Source organism: Acomys russatus, chromosome 13 (assembly GCF_903995435.1).
Source record: "Acomys russatus chromosome 13, mAcoRus1.1, whole genome shotgun sequence".
NCBI lineage: Eukaryota > Metazoa > Chordata > Mammalia > Rodentia > Muridae > Acomys > Acomys russatus.
The window spans coordinates 12869238-12894659 of record NC_067149.1 but is presented as its reverse complement, the minus strand read 5'-3'; the positions used below and the strand labels follow the sequence as shown (position 1 = coordinate 12894659).

General features: G+C 48.5%; 1 protein-coding gene across 1 annotated transcript in view; it reads right to left on the bottom strand.

Annotated features, from left to right (window-relative positions):
* Dysf (dysferlin) overlaps window positions 1-25194 on the bottom strand; it is a 205008-nt gene extending 179814 nt beyond the window's left edge. The window contains exon 1 of the mRNA XM_051154820.1: window positions 24594-25194. Coding sequence (XP_051010777.1) covers window positions 24594-24681 — 88 coding nt within the window. The 5' untranslated portion in view covers window positions 24682-25194. The remainder of the gene's footprint in view (window positions 1-24593) is intronic.
* Between the last annotated feature and the right edge of the window lie 228 nt (window positions 25195-25422).

The window sequence follows — 25422 nt, the reverse complement described above, 5'->3', positions numbered from 1 at the left end:
GCCTGTCTCAAAGCAAAACTGGTAGTCAATTTTAAATAATGGTAAGGGGCTGAAGAGATGGCTCAGCAGTTGAAAGCATGCACCGCTTTTGCAGAGGATCCAGTTCTATTCCCAGCACCCACATCAGACAGCTCACAACCACCTATAACCCCAGCTCCAGAGGATACAACGCCCCCTTCTGGTCAGTAAGTACAACTGCATGCACATGCATGTCCCCTCATACGCAAAGCAGTCACGCTGACACACAGACACACACACACACACACACACACACACACACACACACACACACACACACACGAGAAACAAGTAATCAAAATAAATGAAAGTAATAAGAACAAAAGTTAATATTTAGAGGCTGGAGAGATGGCTCAGAGGTTAAGAGAACTGACTGCTCTTCCAGAGGTCCTGAGTTCAATTCCCAGCAACCATATGGTGGCTCACAACCATCTATAATGAGATCTGACGCCCTCTTCTGAGCTGAAGGTGTACATGCAGGCAGATCACTATACATAATAAATCTTTAAAAAAAATAAATATTTAAAATAATGATAAGAAACTCAATACATTAGCACTGGTGTCATATTTATATGGAAAATGACTTATAATACAAGGAGAAACTAAAAGTGTTACTTTTATGTGTTTGCAAATCTCTGTAATGTTTGGCTGGGTGTCCATATCTACTTTTGTGTCTGTGCATCCAGTGAGGTTTTGTTTTGATGAACATCTGTGAAGAGAACCCAGCCAGATATGTAACTGTACAGGAGGCATGTGCCTTAGTGGCCTTGCAGGTAAGTATGAATCGTCTTTGAAATAACACATTGTATACTCAACAGGCCATACTCAACACTCCTTAAAAGCTGTGATGTGCATTCTAACGTGAGGTAAATAAACATTTTTTTCTTGGTTACTTTGAAATTAGTTATTCTCTCCTACTCTCTGGAATGAATCTCATACCTCCTCATGACTGTGTAGCATTCACATATTTTGATGCAGTGAGGGAACCTACACAGTAGAAAGCTGAGAGAGATAGGGTTTCTAAAGTTTCTTCCTAGTTTTGCTTGAAAATCAAACTTTACAATTAGCAACAAGTGATAAATGTTAGGCATTGTCCACAAATGGGCCAGGCTGGCTTGTTTATTTTTAAAAATAAACTGCCAAGATCCTGAGCCTAAACAATCAACTATCCAGTCTTTTCTTCCATTAAAATAGTGTCCCGTGAGCATAAACTGGCCAATGGCTGGGTGGCTTGTGTCTCAGAGTTTCTTTTCTTTTTTTCTTTTCTTTTTTCTTTTTTTCCCCAGTATTTATTTATGTGTACAATGTTATGCCTGCATGTGTGCCTGTATGCCAGAAGAGGGCGCTATTATAGATGATTGTGAGCCACCATGTGGTTGCTGAGAATTGAACTCAGGACCTTTGGAAGAGCAGGCAGTGTTCTTAACCTCTGAGCCATCCCTCCAGCCCTTAGTTAGGGTTTCTATATCTATATAAAGCACCATGACCAAATGCAATTTGGAGAGGAAAGGGTTTATTTCAGCTCATACCTCTCGGGTCACACTCCATTACTGAGGGGAGTCAGGGCAGGAACCTGGAGGCAGGAGGTGAAGCAGAGACCAGGGAGGGGTACTGCTTACTGGCTTGCTCCTCACGGCTTGCACATTTCTAATCCCTTATACAACCTAGGATCATCTGTCCAGTGGGGTCACCATCCTCAGTGGTCCAGGCACTCCCACATCAATCATTAATCAAGAAAATGTACCCTCAAACCTGCCTGCATGTCAATCTGATGGATGCATTTTCTTAGTCAATATTATGTATTCCCAGCTATGTTCAGGCTTGTGTCGAGTTGACAAAAACCAGCCAGGACAGTTTGTAATTAAAGTGGTCACGCTGTGCTTCGCTCTTCCATAGTCACCATTTGGGGGTTTGAAAAAAATTTTTTGCAAACATATATCTCACTTTATGTCACAAGACATGGTATTGTATAAAACTATGAGACTTTATTTAAGATACTGCAGGTAGTATTGTATATTGTGTGTTTTTGAGGATTAAAAGTAGTCGTTTTTCTGCTTTATCAAGGGCCTCCTTGAACGAGACTCTGAGTACACAGACATAAAGAATACAGCAGGTGGGGATGGAGAGATGGCTACGAACTGTCTGGAAGCATCCTACTGGTCACTCCCCAGACAAGCTTCCCACATGCCCTGTTATCACCGAGGAGGACAGAGATAGTTCTTCTCTCTGGGACTCCCAAGGCATGTGGGACCCCAGCCTGGGGCAGCAGGCTACTGTGTGCCTCTCTATCTATATGGTGGTGACTAGGTTGTGACTGTTTTCAGAGGACAGACGCCACACCTCTGTCATATTAGCAACCCCACTCCATAGTGAGCTGTCCCGGTAACAGGGCATTAACTGCACAGACTCTTCTCTTTCTTCTCAAACACAGAAGCACTTTTTGAGGCTTTGTTTACTGGCATGGGACGGTTCAGATGAATGGAGAGGCCAAAGAAGGCACCACGGGGGTGGGGTGGGGGGCTGGAGAGATGGCCCCGAGGTTAAGAGCACTGACTGCTCTTCCAGAGGTCCTGAGTTCAATTCCCAGCAACCACATGGTGGCTCACAAGCATCAGTAATGTGATCTAATGCCCTCTTCTGGCCTGCAAGTGTACATGCAATAGAACACTGTACATAAAAAATAAACAAATAAATAAATAAGGCACCACGGGACAGAGGCATGCTGGAAAGGGCACCGGTGTCTTCTCAGTGTTTTCCTAGGCCTGCCCTGGGTAGGTTGCTTCCATGCTGTCATGGCTCTCACTTGATAAGGAACCCTGGGGTCTGTGAATATGGTTCAGGGGTAAAGCACTTGTCACATGAGCTTAGAGACCTGAGTTAGGATCTCCATCACACATGGGGTAAAGCTGAATACAATAATATCAATCCCAGCCCCCCCTACCAGGAGCTGGATGCTGGACACCAGAGAATTGCCAGAAGCTCACAGGCCGGTAGCCTGTCGTATGCAGCAGTAAACAAGACAGACCCTGTCCCAAACAAGGCTGAAAGTGAGAACTGACACCGGAGGTTGTCCTCTGACATCCACAAGCGTTGTGGCATTGTGTGCCTCCTAGGCCTCAGTTCCCAGCAGCGCACTGGCCAGTGTCTACTGTAAAGGTTTGACGAGACAGGAGATGAAACCTAAGTATCCACTTCCTCTCCCCTATCATGGATCTACTTCCTGTGGCTTCCACAAGTACCATGGAACATTCCACATACTGTCCCTCTTGAGTGGCCCATTTGGAAACTCATTTCCTGGCGCTCCCTGCTAACGTAAGTAGGCAATATGCATGGCAGCCCTGACCTAAGTGCCTTTTAACTACTTTCTACCTTCTGGATTCCCTGAAGATGAAGACAACAGATGATGACCATAGTGGGATCTTATGAAGTCTTGACTAGGAGAGTGAACTCTCAGACCCTTCCAGATGGGCTTCGAAGGAGCCACTTACAGGACTACAAAACCAAAGAAGAACAAGCAAAAAAGGAGACACCAAGGCTCTGTGGTGACTTGCCGTACAAGCATGAGGGCCTGCGTTCTATTCACTGGACGCATGGCCAGCCAGGTACGGTAGCCTGCGCTTGTAAACCTAGTGCTGGGGAGACAGAGACAGAATTCCCCGGGGCTTGCTGGCCAGCCAGCCTAATGGAATGGGTGAGTCCCAGGTTCTAGTGCAAGAGATCCTGTCTCAAAAAACTAGGTGAACAGTTCCTGAGGAATAACATACAAGGCTGACCTAAGGCCTTCACGTGTGTGCATGTGTGTTTGTGTGTGTATATGTTTGTAGGAATAAGTTCGTAGGAATTAGGTTTTTTGTTTGTTTTGTTGTTGTTGTTGTTTGGTTGGTTTGGTTTGGTTTTGGTTTTTCAACACAGGGTCTCTCTGTGTTAGCCTTGGCTGTCCTGGACTTTGTAGACCAGGCTGGCCTTGAACTCACAGCGATCCAACTGCCTCTGCCTCCCGAGTGCTGGGGTTAAAGGCCTGAGCCACCACACCCGGCATCAAACTTTTTCTTTTTAAAGGAAAGAAACATTTTCACACAGCTCATCAGGTGCCCAGAACCCAAGATAACTGTAGGGACGCCTGGGTCTCATCCAGACTGTGTAGATCTGCTGATCACACACACACACACACACACACACACACACACACACACACACACACACACACACAAGGAAAGAAGGAAGGAAGGAAATGTATGATCCTGGGTGCAGGGTACCTGGATCAGTCAGGATCGCAGGGGCAGAGGAAGATGGTGGTAGCCTAAGGGGTTGGGGAGAGAGACATAAAAGTGTTTACTGAGTATGGAACTCTGGAAAGTGTTCTAGAGATGCAAGATGGTGACAAAGGCACCACCATCTGGATGGGGTTTTCCTAGTTTTGCTGGGTTTTAGTTTTTGTCTCTGGGAAGGTTTTGCTGTTTGTTTGGGAGAAGTATGTGCTAAGGAAGACGCCCAGGGCTGAGTGCACGCCAAGCACACGCTTTCCCCCTGAGATTCACCCCAAGACCTGTGCTGTGAATGGACTTACTAATACCACACTGACTTTGAACTCAGAGACTGGCCTGCCTCTGCCCCTGAGTGCTGGGATTAAGGAATGTGCTGCAACACCCAGGCCGCGACTATATTTAATACCACCAAATTTAACACTTAAAATTGGTGAAAACGGCTGTATGGTGATGCATACCTGTAATGCCAGCACTAGAGAGGCAAAGGCAGGTGGGATCTCTGTGAGTTAGAGGCCAGCCTAGTCTACAGAGCAAATTCTAGGACAGGCAGGACTGTTACACAGAGAAACCCTGTCTCGAAAAACAAAACAAAACCAAAAAAAAAATGGGTTAAGATTTTAGCCAGGCATGATAGCACATACCTATAATCGCAGAATTTAGAAAGCAGAGGCAGAAAGATTACTGTAGATTCAAAGCTAGCCGATATATAAGTTTTAGGCCAGCCAAGCCTATATAGCTAGACCTTGTCCCTACCTTTGAAAGAAAGAGGAAGAATTAAGATTATATATTATGCATCTTATCACAATCTTTCTAAAGTCCTTGGGGTAAGATGGTAAGGACAAGTCAGTAGGCCTGGGGGCTACTGCCAAGTGTGAGTGGACAGAGGGTGCGTAAAGGCTCTGACCTAGAGAACACAGGGGGAGCCCCTGAGAACCCCACTAGAGAGAAAACAGAGAACACCAACAACAGGGAGACATTAGCTGTTAATACACTGTCAACCTGGCACATCTAGAATCACCCTGGACACAAATTTCTGGGCGTGTCTGAGTGTTTCTTAGGTAAGGCTGACTGAGGAAGGCCTACCTTAACTGCCCAACTGAATAAAAAGGAGATGGCTAGCTCCACGCCAGCTTTTGTATCTCTCTCTACTTCCTGATTTCTAAGTGTGGTCAAACACTCCAAACCTTGTAGCTATCACTTCCCTGCTGTGATGGATCCTAGCTTCAAACTGTGAGCCAAAACTTCCTTAAATTGCCAGTTCAGGGAAGGGTCATGGCTGCTTCTGCTCCTGAGCCAGGGGGGCAGAACTTTCTGGCTCAGAAGTTACAGAGCTTCTAACACCACAGGAGCCTCTTGCTCATCCCACAGATACCTGCTGTGGCCTTGCTACATGCAGTGCTCTCTTTATGCCCCAGTCCCGTTAGTCACAAGTCAAAGAAAACAATAGAAACCCCAGTGTCAGTAGACCACGGTCAACAGAGGGGAAAAAAAAAGGTAACCCTAAACTTGATGAGGGACAGCCATCTCCTGTCTGTGGACTCAGGCCTCCGCATCCCAAGACCTACATGTGTGCCACCCACCTCACCAGCAAAGCACAGCCCCTCCCACCTTCAATCACCCCTCCTCATGTGTCTAACCCTGGGTAGAATCATACAGCTCAGGAAAGAAGTGGCAGGGAAGAACACTGGGTGATGGTTACCATGGCTGCCCAGGGGTACTCTCATAGAGAGGTGTTCTCCAAAGTAAAACGTCCACTTGGGACTGGAGAATAGAGTCGTATACAAAATTTCTTGTTGCTACTTTTTAAAGACGGGCTCATACAGTCCAGGCTGGCCTTGAACTCTTGAGCTCCTGCTGCCTTTGCCCCCCACGTGCTTGGATAATAAGCAAGCTTCACCACACCCAGCCCTACGCAGTTTTGTCAACTAGAGAAACAAAAAGAAAAGGCTCAGTGCATAAGAGCATTGGTTGCTCTTCCAGAGGACATGGGTTTGAATCTTAGCATCCACACGGTGCCTCACAACATCTCTGACTCCAATTCCAGGGGAGCCAATGTCTACCTCTGACCTCCAGGGATACCAGGCACGCATAGGATTCACAGAGACACACATAAACTTTTTAAAAATAAATACTTCCCACCCCTTAAAGGGTAATCCAGTAAGAAATAAATGCTAATAGTTTATCTTGAAATATCATTTATAATGCCTTTTAAGATGGGATCTCAGATAACCCAGGCTGACCTTGAACTCTCTGTGGAGCCTAGAATGACCTAGAACTTCTGATCCTCCTGCTTCTACCTCCAAAACCTGGGGTTAAGGATCTGAATCACCATGCCTGGTTTTACGCAGTGATGGGCACAGGACTCTGAAGTTCATGCAGGCTAGGCAAGCACTTCACCACCTATGCTGTATCCCGCAGCCCAACAAATTTATATGAACCTCAAGAGATAGTCAGAAATTTACAGATCTTAAGAAAATGAGCCCCCGCCAGATGGTGGTGGCACACACCTGTAATCTCAGACTCTGGGAAGCAGAGGCAGGCAGATCTCTGTGAGTTCGAGGCCAGCCTGGTCTACAGAGTGAGTTACAGGACAGCCAAGGCTACACAGAGAAACCTTGTCTCAAAAAAACAAAACAAAAAACAAAAACAAACAAACAAACAAAAGTTATAACTATTTAAAGGTGACATAGAGCCTGGCATGGTAAAAACATGTATGCCAGCAATTGGGAAACTGAGACAGAAGATTCATCAAAGTACAAAGCCAGTCTGGACTACATAGCAAGACCTTCCTTGTCTCAAAAAGGGGGTGGGGAGGAAGGGAGAAGAAAGAAAAAGTGATATGATCTAAACACCCATCAAAGGAGAATTAATTGAATTAATTATTGTCCATCCACAAAATAAAACACTCCACAGACTTTCTGAAAGAGTTTTGTAGAAGAATAAGAACCAACACAGAAAGTACCCTTGGATTATTTCTTTCTTTCTTTCTTTCTTTTTTTAATTTTTGGTTTTTCAAGACAGGGTTTCTCTGTGTAGCCTTAGCTGTCCTGGACCCGCTTTGTAGACCAGGCTGGCCTTGAACTCACAGCGATCCACCTGCCTCTGCCTCCCGAGTGCTGGGATTATAGGCATGCGCCACCAAGCCCGGCAGATTATTTCTTTCATTTTGTTTTTATTACTTGTTTTTTAATCGAAAATAGATTGGGAGGGGCTGGAGAGAGGGCTCAGGGGTTAAGAGAGCTGGCTCCTTTTCCAGAGGACCCAGGTCCAGTTCCCAGCACCCACATGGCAGCTCATAACTGTGTGTAACTCTACTTGCAGGGGACCTGACACCCTCAAACAGACATACATGCAGGCAAAACACCAATGCATGTGAAATAACATACATATATTTAGAAAATATACTTTATACAATATATTTTGTCTATGGTTTTCAACTCACCCAACCCATCCAGATTTTCCGTACTTCTCCACCCACTTGTCCTGGCTAGTTTTATATCAATTTGATACAAGCTAGAGTTATCAGAAAGGAGAGAACCTCAATTTAAAGGAAAAAAAATGCCTCCATAAAATCTAGCTGTAGGGCATTTTCTTTTTTGGAGACAGGGTTTCTCTGTGTAGCCTTGGCTGTCCTGTACTAGCTTTGTAGACCAGGCTGGCCTCGAACTCACAGAGATCCGCCTGCCTCTGCCTCCAAGTGCTGGGATCAAAGGCGTGTGCCACCACGCCCGGCTCTGTAGGGCATTTTTTAAATTAGGGATTGGTGTGGGAGGGCCCAGCTCACTGTGGGTGGTGCCAAGCCTGGGCTGGTGGTTCTGGGTTGTATAAGAAAGCAGGCTGAAACTAGGCATAGTGGCGCGTGACTTTAATCCCAGCACTTAGGAGGCAGAGGCAGGCGGATCTCTGTGAGTTCGAGGCCAGCCTGGTCTACAAAGACAGTCTAGAACAGCCAAGACTGTTATACAGAGAAACTCTGTCTCGAAAAACCAAGAGAAAGAGAGAAGGAAAGGAAGAGAGAAAGAAAGAAAAAGAAAGAAAGAAAGCAGGCTGAGCAAGCCATGATGAGCAAGCCAGGAAGCAGCACCCCCCTCCCCCCTCCATGGCCTCTGCCCTCTGCATCAGCTCCTGCCTCCAGATCCCTGCCCTGTCTGAGTTTCTGTTCTGACTTCCTTCAGCGATGGACTACAGTGCGGAAATGCAAACCAGATAAACCCTTTCCTCCTCATCTTGGTTTTTGTCTTGATGTTCCATCACAGCAATGGAAATTCTGTGCTGGAAATTCTAAGACACCACCTAAATCCACATCCTTCCTTTCTCTCCCTCATTATAATATAAATAGGTATCTAAAAAATAAAGCAAGATAAGATAAGATCAAAACAAACAAACAAGCCAGAATAGGACAAAACAAATAGCAAAAAAAGAGCGAAAGAAAACACATACAGACACAGAGGCTCACATACTTGCACACACAGAAATCCCATAAAGGCACGAAACTGAAAACCATAATATATGAACAAAAGACTTATAAGACAATATATATTATATATTGCAATATATGTATTTATGTATATGTGTGTGTGTGATAATACTTTATCGTATTTTATGTACCCATTGATATTCTAGATTCTGGAGATGCATCTCAGGGCAAAATCAGCCCCCTGGTGCTTTGGAGTTCACACGTTCCTGGACTTACATGCCCCCTACATGGTGAATGCCTGGCTAGGAACCCTGGGGGCCTTGTTCCCCTTCTTCCCTTTCCCTGTCCCTCCCAGATGAAGCATCACGAGAAGAAAAGAATTCTCAAGAGGCTGGAGAGATGACTCAGAGGTTAAGAGCACTGACTGCTCTTCCAGAGGTCCTGAGTTCAATTCCCAGCAACCACATGACGGCTCACAATAATCTATAATGTGATCTGATGCCCTCTTCTGGCCTGCAGGGGTACATGCGGATAGAGTACTCATTACATTAAATAAATAAATCTTTTTTAAAAAAAAAAAAGCGTTTAGGTTATAAAGATGTTGCCACTGGGGAAGCAGGGTTCTGAGTACAAGGAAACTACTATGCATGCAACGTTGAGTCCTTAAGTATTTCCACAGTTTAAAAAGAAGTTCTTGGGCTGGAGAGGTGGCTCACAGGTTAAGGGCACTGACTACTCCTCTAAAGGTCCTGAGTTCAATTCCCAGCAACTACATGGCGGCTCACAATCATCTATAATGTGACCTGGTGCCCTCTTCTGGCCTGCAGGTGTATATGCAGGTAGAGCACTGTATACATAGCAATAAAGAAATAAATCTTTTTTTTTTTTTTTAATTCTCCAAAAATACCACTGAGTTTGTTTTGTGTTGGCCATCTAGAGCTGGGCCTAGGGCCTGCTCTTAAATATGGTTCGTAAACCCAGTGAGACTTCATTTGAGAAAACTGATCTTTCCTTTGTGAGTGGTTATTGTTGGAGATAACTTCTGGGTTAGGGATGGGGCCTGTGTCCACTTCCCCTCTCAGCCCTAGGATCCCTTCTGGCTTAGGCCTATGCAGGCCCTATGTGTGCTACCTTGGCTTATTTTTGAATATGCAAACTTCTTGGGGTCCTCCAGAGGAAAAGGAAGGGAGTCTGGGGAACTCTAGTGCAGGGCACAGACAGCCAGGCTCTAAGCCTGGACCACGATGCCATCCATCACAGCAGAGTCTCTGTGCCCTGCACTATTCACATTTGGAGCCACGCAAATCCTTGCTGTGAGCTCTGTGGCGCCTGCACCACGTACCGTGGACTGTTGAACAGCAGTGCTGGCCTGTGAGCACTTGCATTCCAGTAGCCACCTGCTCCTGGAGGAATGTCAACCCAAAATGTTCCCAGACATTGACACAGCTTCCCCCCAAGGAACCAAATCACCTCAGTGGCCCTCCTGCTCCTCCTGACAAGTGAGGCACAAGTACTCCCTGGGGACACCTGGTCCTGTAAGACCCCAGATCCTGCCTGGGAGACTGAAGGGGGTACAGGGGGAGAGGGGACCCAATCAATGAACAAGAGAGACAGAGAGAGACAGGGAAGGGGAGCAAGGCCTCCTGGGTTCCTAGCCAAGATGTGCAAATCCAGGAACGTGTGGACTCCAAAGCAGCAGGGGACTGGTTTTGTCCTGAGATGCATCTCCAGCATCCAGAATGTCAATAGGTGCTTAGTAAATGCGCTCAGTAAATATTTGTTCAGTGAACAGAACATATGAATAGAGAGATATAAATAATTGCATTACAGGATGGAAAATGGTCAGGGCAGAAGAGAGCCGGCAAGCGCTGTAGGAAAGGAAGCCGAAACTGCTCATTCATACAAATGATGGCCAAAAAAGATCTATGTGTACCCAGTCATTCATGGCAATTTCGGTTAAGTCATTTATTCATTGACTACATGAACAAAGACATGACCGGCATTAATTAATAGCCCGTATCCTGAGGTCCTCAAATGGGGAAGCCAGACCAACGTCCCAGAGCCCAGAATCTATTTTAGGAGGCAGGTCCTGAAATTACATCTGAAGCTGGAATGCCCAGGCAACAACTGCAGGGTGGGGCCAGTCCAGACCCACATATCTCAGCTACATGCTGGCTTCTCAGCAAGCAGGCCTCTGGCCCTCTATGACTCAAAGGCATTGAGCGCCCTGCCTATCACCCCTCACTGTGCCTGATCAGGAATACCCTGCTGAGCCCCACCCCATGGGCCAGTGAGCTTTGGCAATGGACTTTAATAAAGGTCTTTCCACCATTCTGGTATACCGTAGGGTGGAGATCCCCAAACTGGGTGCTTCATAAACCCTGGGTCTGGTTCTAGTGGCGAGGCGTCAACTCAACCCCAGAGTCCATGAAGAATGCTTATTTTGCCCAGTTGGCATCTCCAGAATGGCATGTATCAGATATATGTTAAAGGAGATTCTTAGGTTCCCAGGTGGTATCCAGAACAATTTTCAAACATACTCTGCAGATGACTCTCAGGTACCAGGAAGAATGAGGACCATGTCCAGTTTGAGGGAGGCTAGGGGCCAGATGTGGAACGCCATATCCTGCTAAGCAGAGGATAGGTTAGCCCATTACCAAGACAGGTGGCTGTTCCCAGGAGTCCTGGCGTCTGACTAGACCCAACAAAGTTCTGCTGCAGCTATAGACAGGGGCCCTACTGAAAGCCAGGGGACTTTTTGGGAGCCTTCTTGGAGAAGGTGGTAATACGGATGCTGAGGTTGACTCTCAGCTCTGCTGGACACGTTACATGCTTCTTATCTGCGCACATAAACAGCGAGGCCCCATACAGGTGAGAGTGCTGAGATTTGGGGAGGATGACCTGAGCCAGGGTGACAGCCAACTGGGGCCTCGGTAGTTGTGGTCACCTACCTGACACAAGGGCAGTGCCCATTCTCAGTGCTGAAAGCTGTATCTGGCATTGTATTCTGGTTTGGTTTGGGCTATGGATAAAACTGAAGGGCTTATTCATTCGTGATGGGAAAATGCTCTGCCAGTGGCCCGAGATCCTGATGAAGGAAAATAGTTGCCTAGCTAGCAGGAGGGACCAAAGTTTTATGTTAAAATAAACAAACAACCAAAACCCAGCTGTAGTGGCATATCTTTGTAAGGCCAGCATTGGGAGGAGGCAGAAACAGGTAAAACCCCAGGGCTTGCTGCCCAGCCAGCTTCATTGACCTGGCAAATTCTAAGCCAGTGAGAAACCCTTTTTTAAAAAAAGAAAGAAAGAAAGTAATGAAAAAAGTTAATAGCACCTGCAATCAGAGGTTATCCCTCAGCCTCCAATACATGTGTGTGCACATATGTATACACACATACACACACCATACAAAGAAAGTGCTCTACCACTGAGCTACATCCAACTGCTCTCAACAATTTCTCTTCAGTTAAACTCTAGACAACACCTGAGCGGGGGGAGAGAGAAGGAAGACCCCTGTCTTAAAATTACCTTACATTAAGAACACCCTGGCAAGTCACCAGTCAAGGGAACTATCAGCACCACGTAAGATGTTTTAAATCACACTTTGCAGAAAATAAACATTTAAGTCACCCTTGTCGAGAACAACAACCTGATCTAGAGTTCAATTTGTTCACTGTGTCATTCATCTGTAACTATTACTTGAGGGGGGGGGGGGGGTTGGGGACGGCTTGGTAGAGTAGACAGAAACCTTGGGTCCCTGGTGACGCCAACTGATGTCACAAAGGTTAACGCTTCTGTGACAAGCCCTCTTCAGTGGCTTTTTCTGTATCTTCCAATCCCACAGAGGCCCAGAGCAGAGCTCCTGGTGAGAGGAAGGCCCCTCTCCTCTCCCGTATTTATCTTTCGCTGCAGAACTGGGGTCCTGACTCACCACAATTGTTCCTTCTCCCGATTCTGACAGGACCTTCCTCTTCCCTTTCCCCTCCTGAGACACCCCCTCCCTTGGGAATCTGCCTGAAGCCAAGGTGAAGGGGCCTGGTGAGTGGAGCAAAGTGCAGACTCAACAGAGAAAGCCTTTCTAGTCTAAGCAGCACAAAGCGAGGCTTCCCAGGTACCCCCTCAGACTTTCTGAGCCAAAGCCATAGCCATAGTTCCATTTTCTTCTGCTTGAGGTTTGGCCATTCAAACTGACTGTATTCAGTCACGATCCATGGGTAGATGGATGAGACGTAACTTTCCCAGAGAACTGTTAAAACGCCCACAGACCAGTTAAGTGGCCCTGATTACACCTCTACCTTCCGTGTCCATCCTCCAACCCACCCTGTGACCGCTACCCAGGAAGTACAAGCCTTCCTTCCTTCTGGTATAGTCCTAGGAAAGTAAGAACAACTGGCCAAGCACAGTACTTCCATTTCCCCTAAGCCCTGTAGCATTTGCTGTTAGGTTTTCTGGCTGTCAATCCCAGAGTGGATTCTGGTCTGAGTGCGGCCGGTCCACAGACAACCCCCCCACCCCCGAAGATGGATGCAGAAAAACGGATGACGCCCAAGCGTGGATAAAGTGGCCTCAGGGCTCTTACCTCGGAAAATCAGGCTAGCAACAGGGTCGGGCCGCCGGTCTTTCTTCACATTGGGGAGGTTGCTGGCTCTTGCCAGCAGGCAACAGAGCATGGCTCTGCAACACCGGAGCGCGGGAGGGAGAGGGAGTAGGAGCGCGGGACAGGGCCACTACTACTATTACCCGGCCGGTACAGATCCGGGATGACTTACACAAGAGAGCGGTTGACTCCGCTGCGACTCCGCGGAGACTTGGTCAGCCGGGAATGCAGGGCTGCGCTTGGGACAAGGTACACCCACGGGGCGGATCCTCCCTTCCAGCCCGGCCTGGACCCACCCTCAGGGCGGTGGCTGGGGAGGAGCAAGAGCGGGGCCCTTGTCCGAAGGGTCTCCCGGGAAGGAAACGCTGCTGCCGGGTGCTGGACAAGGACAGCACAGACAGGGTAGACGCCTGGGGCACCATGGGTCCAAAGAGTCTCGCGCTGAGCGCGGAAGAAGAGTGAACCCGTGCGCCGGGTGCAGCCAGGTCTGGCTCTGCGCTGCTCCCAGCGGCGGCGCCACCCGAGTGGATCTCCCGGTGACGCCTGGAGTTGTGGAGGTCTACACTTAAATCATACCGCATTCTCAGCGTCTGCCCATTCGATCTCCTGCAGTTCTCCACTGTAGCAATCTCTGCACTCCTCACACTCTAGTGGAGAAATTAACTTAAGTCATGAGCCTTAAGTCATCTCGGTCCATAGCAAGCTTCTGCGTGTTGTCAGACCCCTTAACAGCTTAGGAAGGGCCTCTCCACAGAAGGCCCTCTTTTTTTCTCTGCTGCCCCCCCCCAACACACACACTCCAGCAGGTAGCTGAGGAAAGGACACGGTCCCTCCCCTTTTCATTTTGAGGGGCACAGCATTCTCTGTGCACTCCACACCTGCACCCTGTGTGGCTCAGCAGGGAAGACAGTCGTCTCAAAAGGATGCTTAGCGGTTTACAATCAGACTGTGATTCTCAAGTTGCCCAGTCTCCCTCGCTCCTGATAGCTCACACGTGCTAGGTACCACACCACTCAACCACTAAACCCAAACCCCAACCACACACTTTTTGCAACACTCTTTCAAAGAGCCTCAAAAACTTTCTGTCTCCTCTACTCTCTTGAGCCGTCAAGTCATGCTTCCAACTCTTATCACACCACCAAAACCACAGGTGCTATGGGCTTTGCTTGAAAATATGACCAAAAGAAGAAAAAGAGGAAGAGGAAGAGGAGGAGGAGGAAAAAAAAACTGTAATGAGCAGGTTCTCCATAAATAATTATTTTTAAAAGAAATGGTTTAGGTCTGGGCAGTGGTGGTACACACCTTTAATCCCAGTACTTAGGCGGCAGAGGCAGATGGATGCCTATGAGTTCAAGGCCAGCCTTGTCTACAGAGTGAGTTCTAGGACAGCCAAGGGTACACAGAGAAATCCTGTCTCAAGGAAAGAAAGAAAGAAAGAAAGAAAGAAAGAAAGAAAGGAGAAAAGGAAAAGAAAGAACTTAAAAACAGACACAGATAACCCTTCTCAGCTCTCTCATCATCACCCTGGTGGAAGCCACTGCCTGTTTTGCCTGAGCTACAGTGCCAGACTAAGCCACACAGCACACTCCCCCCCACCCACCCCGAGACTCCCTTGCACGGCTGCTTTTCAGCACCAATCACTACGTAATGGCTGCATCTTATTTCTTTTCCACTCTTCCCAGTACAATATTGGATGGGCTCTAAGAAATTGGAGTTTTGTTTAGCTACTGTGGCCTGCTTAGCACCTGAAATGGGGTTCTGCACATGGTGGGGTCTCTATAAGTGTGTTCTAAACAGTTCCCTAAGAGGACACTGAGCCCCACATTCCTCACTGATCACCTCCAGATGATGATGTTCCACATCGTGGAATGTAGACAGTGGCCGGCACTGTGGGACAAGCTCTTAAGAAGAGGGAGGCAGCCAGGCATGGTGGCGCATGCCTTTAATCCCAGCACTGGAGAGGCAGAGGCAGGTGGATCTCTGTGAGTTCAAGGCCAGCCTGGCCTATAAAGTGAGTCCAGGACAGCCAGGTCTACACAGAGAAACCCTGCCTTGAAAAACAAAAAACGAAGAAGAAGAAGAAGAAGAAGAAGAAGAAGAAGAAGAAGAAGAAGAAGAAGAAAAGGAGGAGGAGGGGAGGAGGAGGAGGAGGAAGAAGGCCCCCTGAAAGGGTGGTAATTCCTGCAGGAGTGGGATCGGAGGTTGTCTCCTTTCCAGAATCTTCTTTGGCTGCTTGGACCCATTCTCTTACTCTCCCTGACTCTACTCCGCTCCCGTGGTTCCCGATTCTCTCCTAGCAGAACCTAGCTGACTCGATGCTCACCTTTGGCTCCATGCTGCTCTATCTCCTGCCAATGACAAGGTCACCACGGGTCTGCATCCTAAGTTCTTGTGAGGGCACAGGCCCACGTATATGTCCTGAACCAAGAACCCCAAACTCCTTCTCCTGCTTCCTGTAAACAAGGTAGCATTGAGCCAATTGCCAGTGAGACCCAAGTATCCAGGTAGCCTGGACAGCAGATCAGAGAAAGCAATGAATCAGCCTGGTTCCGGATGACTCTGGGCAGTGTACAGTGCACAAACACATCCAGAATTTATCCTGTCTCAAGCTTTCAGGTGAGTGACTCCTCACTTTAGAACTGTCACTTAAGTCTACTTGAGCCAAGAATAATGTCAGTTGATTGCGACTTAGGTCACCCTTCTGAATACTCATTATGTTAGCACTCATTATGGTGTGTCCACAGGCTCCTGGTGCCTCCTACTGACATCCGCTTCTGCCTGCGGATGGTGGCAGCTCCTAACTGGCCATGTCACCATCATCCCAACCACATATGGTCCATTACCCACACCACAGTCACGAGATCATCAAGCAGTGTGGGGTCACTGCCCTGATGAAGGTCTCCCTTGCCTGGTCTTCTGCTGGGAAAACCCTGCATTCTTATCCTTGTGACAGAGGTCAAGGCCACTCAGGTCCTTGACCCCAGAGTTCCAATTCCAGAGAGTTACCCATTCCCCCAATGTTCCAAGCTCTCGCCCAGCTTGGAAGTCTGCTTGCTGCTGCTTTCCTGCTGTCCCCCCACCACACCCCACAACTCCACCTCCATCCACCCATGGGGGTCTCAGTTCAAGCAGCAATCCCCCTAGGGAAGAAAGTCCCTGACCTCCCTCTAGGTTGGGTCACTCTGGTAAGTAGCCACTTCAGCAGAGACACTGCTCCCTAGTGCTCATGGCAATTGTAATGAAGGCCTGTCTGCAAAACTGCTTGTTCATTGTCAGAGGCCAGGGCTGGCTCAGTGCCCTGGTGTTCCCAGTATACTGTAGGTCAGGGCTGGCCTGGAGTTGAAGTAGTAGACATTACACAGGGCTCCCAGAAAGGGCTCCACCTCCTGAGGCCAACAATGCTCTTCAGAGAGGACAGCATTGCCCTCTACAGGAAATTCTAGATACTGTGGGCTTCTTTTTTTTTTTTTTTTTTTTTTTTAAGACTGAGCTTTACCCCTACCCTCTCTGTGTACACACACTCTTTCTCTCTTCTCTCTCTCTCTCTCTCTCTCTCTCTCTCTCTATATATATATATATATATATATATATATATATTCCTGTCCCAACTCCAGCCCACCACAGTCAGCACAGGAAATCTGCAAGGGGTATATCTAATATTTTTAGAGAATATTCCAAGGGACCTCAACAAACCCTTGGCCTGTGTCCAAAAAACATACCTTTTCTATAAACCAGAAAAGCAACATCTGGTGACCCAAGCCCTGAACACATCCTGAGGCCTCTTCCCATCTGAACCTCCAACGTCCTGGTCTTCCTGCTGTTCCTTGCAAACAGAGCTGTTTCCTTGTAGACTTCAGACTCGGGCCTAGAAACTCCATGGGGCCGCCACTCAGGGGGATTTGCCTCAGTGATAAAGCTGCAATATGGCTATCGAAATAGCTTAGGTGGTAACGTGCTTGCTGTGAAAACATGAGGAGAGGAATTCCAGCCCCAGAACCCACGTAACGGAAAGTCAGGCGCTGTAGAGCCTGCTTATGTGTGTATGTGCACATAGACACAGAATAAAGCCATAGTGAAGAACGGGATTTACCCTCCACATCTGTTCTCCCTCTCTTCCACTGATCTGTCCCATAGTTTTACCTGGTACTTGGTATCCAAGTTGAAAACCATATACCAAGCCTCCCTTGCAGCTAGATGTGACTATGAGATCAATGAGATAGGAGGAGGAAAGTACGTATGTAACTGTCTGATGTGTCTTTGTGAACACAGTACCCCAGTGCCTTTTCATTCTGCCTGGGATGTGAGCTATGACGCTGTGCTATCACAGACGACATTGTCAAAGACACTTTGTGGAGAGAACAGAGCAGCAGGCAGAAGGCTCTTGGACAACCTGATGCACCAGAAGCTTGTGACGTAGGATGCCAATATGTAAGTGATTAATTACCATGGTTTATCATGGAGGCGTTAGGGATCTCCCAATACTGGGTGTGCATGGACTGGCAGCTACAGAGACAGCAACCTGCTCATGAGCTGCAAGTCCAGTGGGAATGGAACCAGTTGTGAAGTGGTTTGTATGACAAGTCCAGGTGGGACTGGTTTGGTCTGGTTTGGTTTTTGGTTTTTCAAGCCAGGGTTTCTCTGTGTAGCCTTGGTTGTCCTGGAACTCACTTTATAGACCAAGCTAGCCTGGAATTCATAGAGATCCACCTGCCTCTGCCTCCCAAGTGCTGGGATTAAAGGTGTGCAGCACCATGCCCAGCTGTTTTGGGGCTTTGTTTGTTTGTTTGTTTGTTTTGCTTTGTTTTGTTTAGATTTCATGTTTCCATACCAATAAAGGTAAGGAAAAAAGTAAATGAAAAGTCCTCATTGGGTTTAATGTTTGTCACCACTCACGGGTGCTAACGGATAAGGGGAAGGATGCTATCCTGTAGTTTCCACTGCATCAGACAACACACTGATGTCCCCCACAGATGCTTCATAGCAAAAGTGTGCCCAAGTTAAGTATTGGAAGATTTCCCATACCAATCTCCTCTTATGGCTTCCTTTGAAAAACCAGAGAAGCCTTTAATCCCAGCACTAGAGGGGCAGAGGCAGGCAGATCTCTGTGAGTTCAAGGCCAGCCTGATTTACAAAATGAGTTCCAGGACAGTCAAGGCTATACAGCGAAACACTGTCTCAAAAGAAAGAAAGAGAGAAAGAAAGAAAGAAAGAAAGAAAGAAAGAAAGAAAGAAAGGGAAAAGAAAGAAAAATCAGAACCTGGCAAAGGAGCCAGTTTAACACAAATCTAACACCTGTGTACATGTTGGGGTACACTAGCCCCCACTTACCCTATGAGCACACGTCTTTTTCTCTATAGCCTAATCTAGATGGCGTTGCTGGCCAGGCTCCCAAGACACATGGGGGGTTGTAATTCTGTTCTCTGTAATCTCTTGGTGGCCCTACCACCTGACCGGGAATGAAGACAAGCTTTCTTTGACCACATTCTCATACTGTCTGGAGCCTTGATTGCCCAAGACCTAAACACCAAGTACCTTGAGGCAAAGACCTTGTCCTCTGCTCAGTGACACCACTCTTTAGAGGGAGGCTCCGACTGAGTTTGAAGGGTTCTTTCGGGACACACTTGCCAGCCCCTAAATCTTCCAGAAGTATGGATGCCCCCATGTGTTGTCTCCTCTACCCCTGCCTCTCTCTGGACGCCCCAGTCCAGTCACTACCTTCACGTTGCTGAGAGTGTAAAGACTCATGTCGTCTAGCTACAGCCATGACTATGTGACCTCGGATGGAGTGATGGAGATGATGCAGGCTCCTGGCCATCCATCCACCTTTCCTTCATGGGGTGGGTGACCCAGAACTTGCAGAGTCTGACCTAGCATCTGTGAAAACAAAGGGACGATGCTTTGCAAAGGTGATGGCTTCAGCACAGTTAGCACTTCCTCTGAGAGACAAAGGTGGACAGAAGCCAACAGTCAGGGAGAGCATAGGAGAGGGAAGGACTGAGGAGGGTTGAGGGCCCGGGGTTGGGGGGGGGCGTGTCTCTATAGAAACATGCACTCATAGAGGCATAGCAGCTTGTGAGTCCATGGCCTGCCATTGTGCAGGAGGACAGCGCCTTGGCTCAGAAGGTGACAGACAGAAGTGGCAGATAGAGGAGACGAGGGTCCCTGCAGATGGGCAGACAGATACCAGCCATGCAGCCATTGGATGGACAAATGGAGCTAAAGATAGTACTGATTCAGTTTAAAAAATATACTGAGGGGTTGGAGAGATGGCTCAGCGGTTAAGGGCTCTGACTGCTCTTCCAGAGGTCCTGAGTTCAGTTCCCAGCAATCACATGGCAGCTCACAACCATCTATAATGTGATCTGATGCTCTGTTCTGGCCTGAGTGCAGGCACAGCACTGTAGACATAATAATAAATAACTTAAATATATATATATATATATACATATATATATATATATATAATGAAAGCACCGGGCGTGGTGGCGCAAGCCTTTAATCCCAGCACTCAGGAGGCAGAGGCAAGTGAATTGCTGTGAGTTCGAGGCCAGCCTGGTCTACAAAGCTACTCTAGGACAGCCAAGTCTAACACATAGAAACCCTGTCTTGAAAAACAAAAACAAAACAAAACAAATACTGAAAGCTTTCATAGGACTGCACAAAAAATCCCTTGATATATGCACATGTTAACTATAATAGCAATTATAAAAATATATAATTATAAATAATAATTATAGCTAACATGCATTAATTTTTCTCTGCTTATTGAGACAGTCATATGTAACCTAGGCCAACCTGGGACTCTATGTAGCTGAGGATGACGTTGAGCTTTGGATCCTCATCCTCCATCTCCCAAGTGCTGGGCTCTCACACGTGCATCACCAATCCTGGCTTTATGCAGAGGTGGGGACCAAACCCAGGGTCTCTTTCTGCAAACATTCTATCAACCAAGCTATGTTTCCAGCCCTGGAGTTAACGAGTGTGGGGGCCCAGGCACTGCTGAAAGTGCTTCATCGGGTCTACAACACGTCACAGTGGAAGAAACGACACATACAGTAGTTGAGTGACTTGTCCAAGGTCACACAGTTGAAAAGTGGCACCCCCCTCTCCCCCCCCTCTCCTTCTCGCAATAATTTTATGATACTGGGATGTGACTAGGGCTGCCAGCTCTCTGTATTCCTTAGTCCCCTTCCCAACTTTTATTTCATTAAAAAAAAAAAAGGGCCCACAGTGACACCACTGTCCCCTCCCCCAGGGGCCCTGCTATACTCACAAAAGGCTATCATGCTCAGAGTCATATGACCCATTACCCTGCACTCAGAGCATCATATCCTAAGCAGCCACCTCCAGAGGTATGTGAAGACTGTGACAAAGGCTGGGACACCTGGGAATTGCACTAAGTGGTATCTGACTGGCCCATCAGATATGGAAAGGTGAGTCAGGACAGAAGCTTGCTGAAGTGAGAAGGCACCCTTAAGGCCACACAGCAAGAACTGAGGCCCTCTGGCCCTAGGTGAGTAAGAACCATGCATGTAATGCGGCAGGGGGGACAGGTTGGGGGGGGGGGGGTATCAGTCAACGTGCCTAAATTCAATCTTTTTTTTTTTTTCCCCGAGACAGGGTTTCTCTGGGTAGCCTTCCTTGGCTGTCCTAGACTCGCTTTGGAGACCAGGCTGGCCTCGAAATCACATCGATCCGCCTGCCTCTGCCTCCCAAGTGCTGGGATTAAAGGCGTGAGCCACCACGCCCGGCTTCCTTCCTCCTTTTGTCTCTGAGTCAGACCTAGAGCTGGAATAAGACAGTAGAGCTAGTAACGATGGTGATGAGTTGGCTCTGGTTCCAGGCTGCCTGGGCATGAAACCCCAGGTCCAGTCCGTACTGGAGCAAACATCTGGCTAGTCACTTTCAGCTTAGTGCCTCGGTTTCCTGTCTGATGAAGTGGGGCAATGAAGGTTGCTACCAACTGTGCTTGCTACTGGACTAGGACATAGCTTGTGTTATATGTTTTATACAGAAGCACGTCAGTTATAATAAGTCTGGATCTTGTCCATGGTATTTTTGTAGCATTTTACAGGAACAATTTCTGAAAATGCTGTTTTACTTATGATTAGCCAATGTCCACTTCCCTTCCTTGTAATAAATACATACTAAGTCAGAACAAGACACGCCTTTAATCCCAGCATTCAGGGGGTAAAGTCAGGCGGATGTCTGAGTTCAAGGCTAGCCTGCTCTACAGAGTCAGTTCCAGGACAGCCGAGGCTGCACAGAAAAGCCCCGTCTGCAAGAAAAAGAAGTTAGGCCTCTCAGACTTTGGGTCATTCGTCTTATACTGCAGTTCTCACAAGCCTATGTTCCCTCTCCTAGACTCAGGCCTACACTGGGCACCCAGCCTGGTTGGTGTGGGTGGCACACAGCATGCATTCCAGAGCCCTATTCATGGCCCTCTTGTGAAGGAAGGCTCTGACAAGTGTACCACCTTGGTGAAGGCCCCTGCATCTCTCTGGGCCAAATCCTCATCAGTAAAGGGACTGGTAGCCTTGCCCTTCCACCCTACAGAGATGACTGACTTGACTCTCCCACAGAGGACCTGTGAGATGCTGTGACCGCCACTGAGAAGGCAGCTCTAGGTCAGCTAGGGAGAACAGGCTTCCCAGAAGGGCAGTTTGCATTTCTGTCCCAGGCCAGAGCCTGCTCTGTGATCAGTCACCAGTCTGGCCACTGACCGAGAACAGCAGAAGGGTGAGCAAGCTTAAATACCGCAAGACAGCCAAATTTAGACATGGGTTAAGAGTTTGGCTAATGCAGGAGGTGGAAGGTGGCCAGGGCCAGGGGGAGGGGCGGGGGAGATTTCATTCCCTACTGCCTGACAATGACATCCTGGGCTTCAGAGTTCCAACGAGCCTGCTTCTCAGGCTCAGAGCGCCGGAAGAAACACTTCCTTTCTACACAGTGAGCTCTAGGCTCCCGGAAAGGGGAGCATGCCCACCGGAGCCAGGCAGCAAAGGCAGGACTATGGATGCCCTCCTCCCAGTGGGCTTGCAGGAAGGCTCCAGAGACGTCCCAGAGGCTACATGAAGACAGGCCTGAAACTGCATCAGCCACAGCGCCCCCTCCCGGTGGTTATTTATTCTTCGTAGCCTTTCTCCCACTGGAGCTCCTGAGTCTGCCCTGGGGGTGGGGTGGACAGGAGGAAGAGAATGCTATGAACCTTTGCAGAAAAGGGAGGGGGCCAGGGAAGCTGAAAGGAACTCGGGGCTGCCTGGGTGGACACCAGAGGAGACAAAGACGGTGGGAGTATGGAGGTGTGCCTTTACAAAAGCTGTTCAGACTCCCAGACAGTGAGTGCGGAAGGGGTGCAGGGACTGGCCTAATACCGAAGGAGCATGGCTGGCCTCTCGGAAGTGTAGCCAGGAAGCAAGAGTAGAGAGGAGGAGATATAGCGCCAGCGGTACCCGCTAGCACTGTGGTCCTCGGCTATCGTAATGACGTGACCCTTTAATGCAGTTCCTCATGTTGAACCCCCCAATCATAAAATTATTTTGTTGCTACTTCACAACTGGAAAATTGCAAAAATAAATAAATAAATAAATAAATATTTAAAAAAAGAAAGAAAGAAATTGCTGTTATTATGAACCCTAATGTAAATATCTGATATATGGGATATCTGATAGGTGACCCCCCCCCCGTAAAAGGACACTTCAACCCCAAAGGGGTCCCGACCTACAGGTGAGAACCACATAGAGTCCAGAACCCTCGGCTAGGCAGCTAAACCAGGCCGTTGGATGGTCTGCCCAGAGCTGAGGGTACATAGGAAACACAAAAGTCTCCAACCCAACCTCTCAGGAAGATGCCCTTGTCCCGTCTGCTGGAAATGCATTGATAAAAGCTCATTTCCAAAGGCTCCTATGGGAAGCCTGGTGGACAAAGTTAAAGCACGGTGGGTGGGGGTGGGGGGAGCAGGGGCCGGGAGGCACACATATGGAATGTTCTCTAAGCTCTTCTGTTCCTTCTCTTAGTGCAGGCTGCTTTCCTGGCCGCCCACCTTGGGTCTCCGTCCAAAGATGCACCCGATTCTACACACTCAGCATCCCAACACATCTGCATGTGCCATGCTTGCCTCAAGCGTGCCTTCTGAGAGCAGCCAATCTTCACGGGCATCCCAGATGTCCCAGGGACTCTGGGGTGTGCACACATTCTGAGAGCACATGTGCGTGCTTGATGACTGGTGGCACGGAAAGGGCACGTTCACTGGGTGGCCAGGCGTTGACTGAAGTTGTCAATCTCCTGGGCCAGGCATGCAGGGAAGAGAAGGCTGAGAAGGGGATATGTTGGGCAGACGGTGACATCACCCAAACCCTCTCCCTCTACTCCTGATCCCCGTTATGTCTAAGAGCTGGAAGACAGACTATGAAGTCCTGGTATGGTTCTGAAGTGGGGAAGTGTTGTCCTGGGAAAGTAGACGTGGCCAGCCTTCACATCCCAAAGGAAAAGTGCAGGCGTAAGTACACCAAAGGTTGCAGTGGGATGTCTCAGGACTAGAGAGGAGCAGGCTGCTGGCATTAGGGGATCCCAGTCTAAGGAACCCTAAACACCACCCCAACAGGTGCCATTCTGTGGAGTAAGGAAGACAGTCTTAAAAGGTTGGTAATGGTGACATCTAAACTTCCCCCATCCTCTGTGTGTGTGTGTGTGTGTGTGTGTGTGTGTGTGCGCGTGAGCGCGCGTGTGTGAGACAGACAGACAGACAGACAGAGAGACAGAGAGAGACAGACACAGAGAGAGAGAGAGAGAGAGAGAGAGAGAGAGAGAGAGAGAGAGAGAGAGAGAGAGAGAATAGGATTTCTGGAGGCGTGGCTGTGCTTTCTGCCTTCACTGGCAGCCGCCAGTCTGCTAGGCTAGCTTCTGATAGTGAGCAAAGGCCCAGGGAAGTTATAAATAGGCAGAGGCCCAGGCCTTCCGGGGAGAGGGGCAAAACCCTGCTACACAGGGTTGTGTAGCCAAGAGGGAAAAGAGATCTTTTAAGAGATCTAGAGAAGAGGGCTAATGGCTCCGACCTCCTGATCTGCCACAATGCTACCCTGGCTCGCTGAAGATCAGTCGGGCCACTTCTATCCCACAGCCTCAGTTTCTCCCGAGTCGCCCTACCCCTCTCCTCTGTATCTTTTCAATATCCAACACAGTCTGGTAGAGCCAGGCAGCTTTTTTCCTGGCTTCCAGCCATGCCTTAATCCGCTCCCCAGGATCCTACTCCTGATCCTGCCAGAGTGCCTGACTGGGTCTCCGGCGGCGGTCCTACCTGCAAACACCGCGGAGCAGTAGGCATCGCTGATGTCGGTGTCCGGGGTGTGGACATTCTCCGCGAAGAGGATGAAGACTCGCAGCATCGCGAAGCAGGAGGGACAGGGTCAAGACGCAAGCGGAGCGAGGTTGACTTGGATGTATGGCTCCTGCCTCACAGGTGCTGTCCTGAAGAGGAACTGGGTAGTCCAAGCGGCACCAGTGGGCTAGGCTAGGACCCCGCCTCCAACTGCCTCACCCCGCTAGCTAGTCAGGCTAGTCAGAGTGCGTTGCGAACAGAACAGGGGCTTCTGTTCGTTCCCCACCCACGCAGTCCTATTCCAGCTCCATGGAACTGTAATTCAATGCCCCAGCCACCAGCTTTCCCAATGACACGGCACTTTGCACTAGACCCTGAAGCTGCGGGCTAGGCGGTGGCTGCGACGGCCCGCAGGAGGACCAGGGCTTCAGGCGCCCAGTGCAGCTCAGATAGTGCTCCGGACAGAAGAAAGTTCGGCCCCTCCCCTGACCTTCCACCTCTGCTGGGAGCTGTGCTAAGCTTGGCTTCGCCTGTAGCTTGCAGTGGTCATAGGGACGTGATAGCTCCTCAGAGGCCAGTAGTCAGACAGCCCCAGGGAGGAAGAGAGATCCAGGGCAGAAAGCTGGGAGCAGGCGCGCCTCTGGCGCTTTCTCTGAGAGCTCAGAATTTCATTGGTGGACAGCGCAGAGGCTTTAAAATTTTTGCCTCCTTTCCTGGTGGTAAAAGTAACACATGCTTAATTTAACACAGTGGTTATCAACTTTCCTAACACTGTAACCTTTTAATACAGTTTCCTTACATTGTGGTG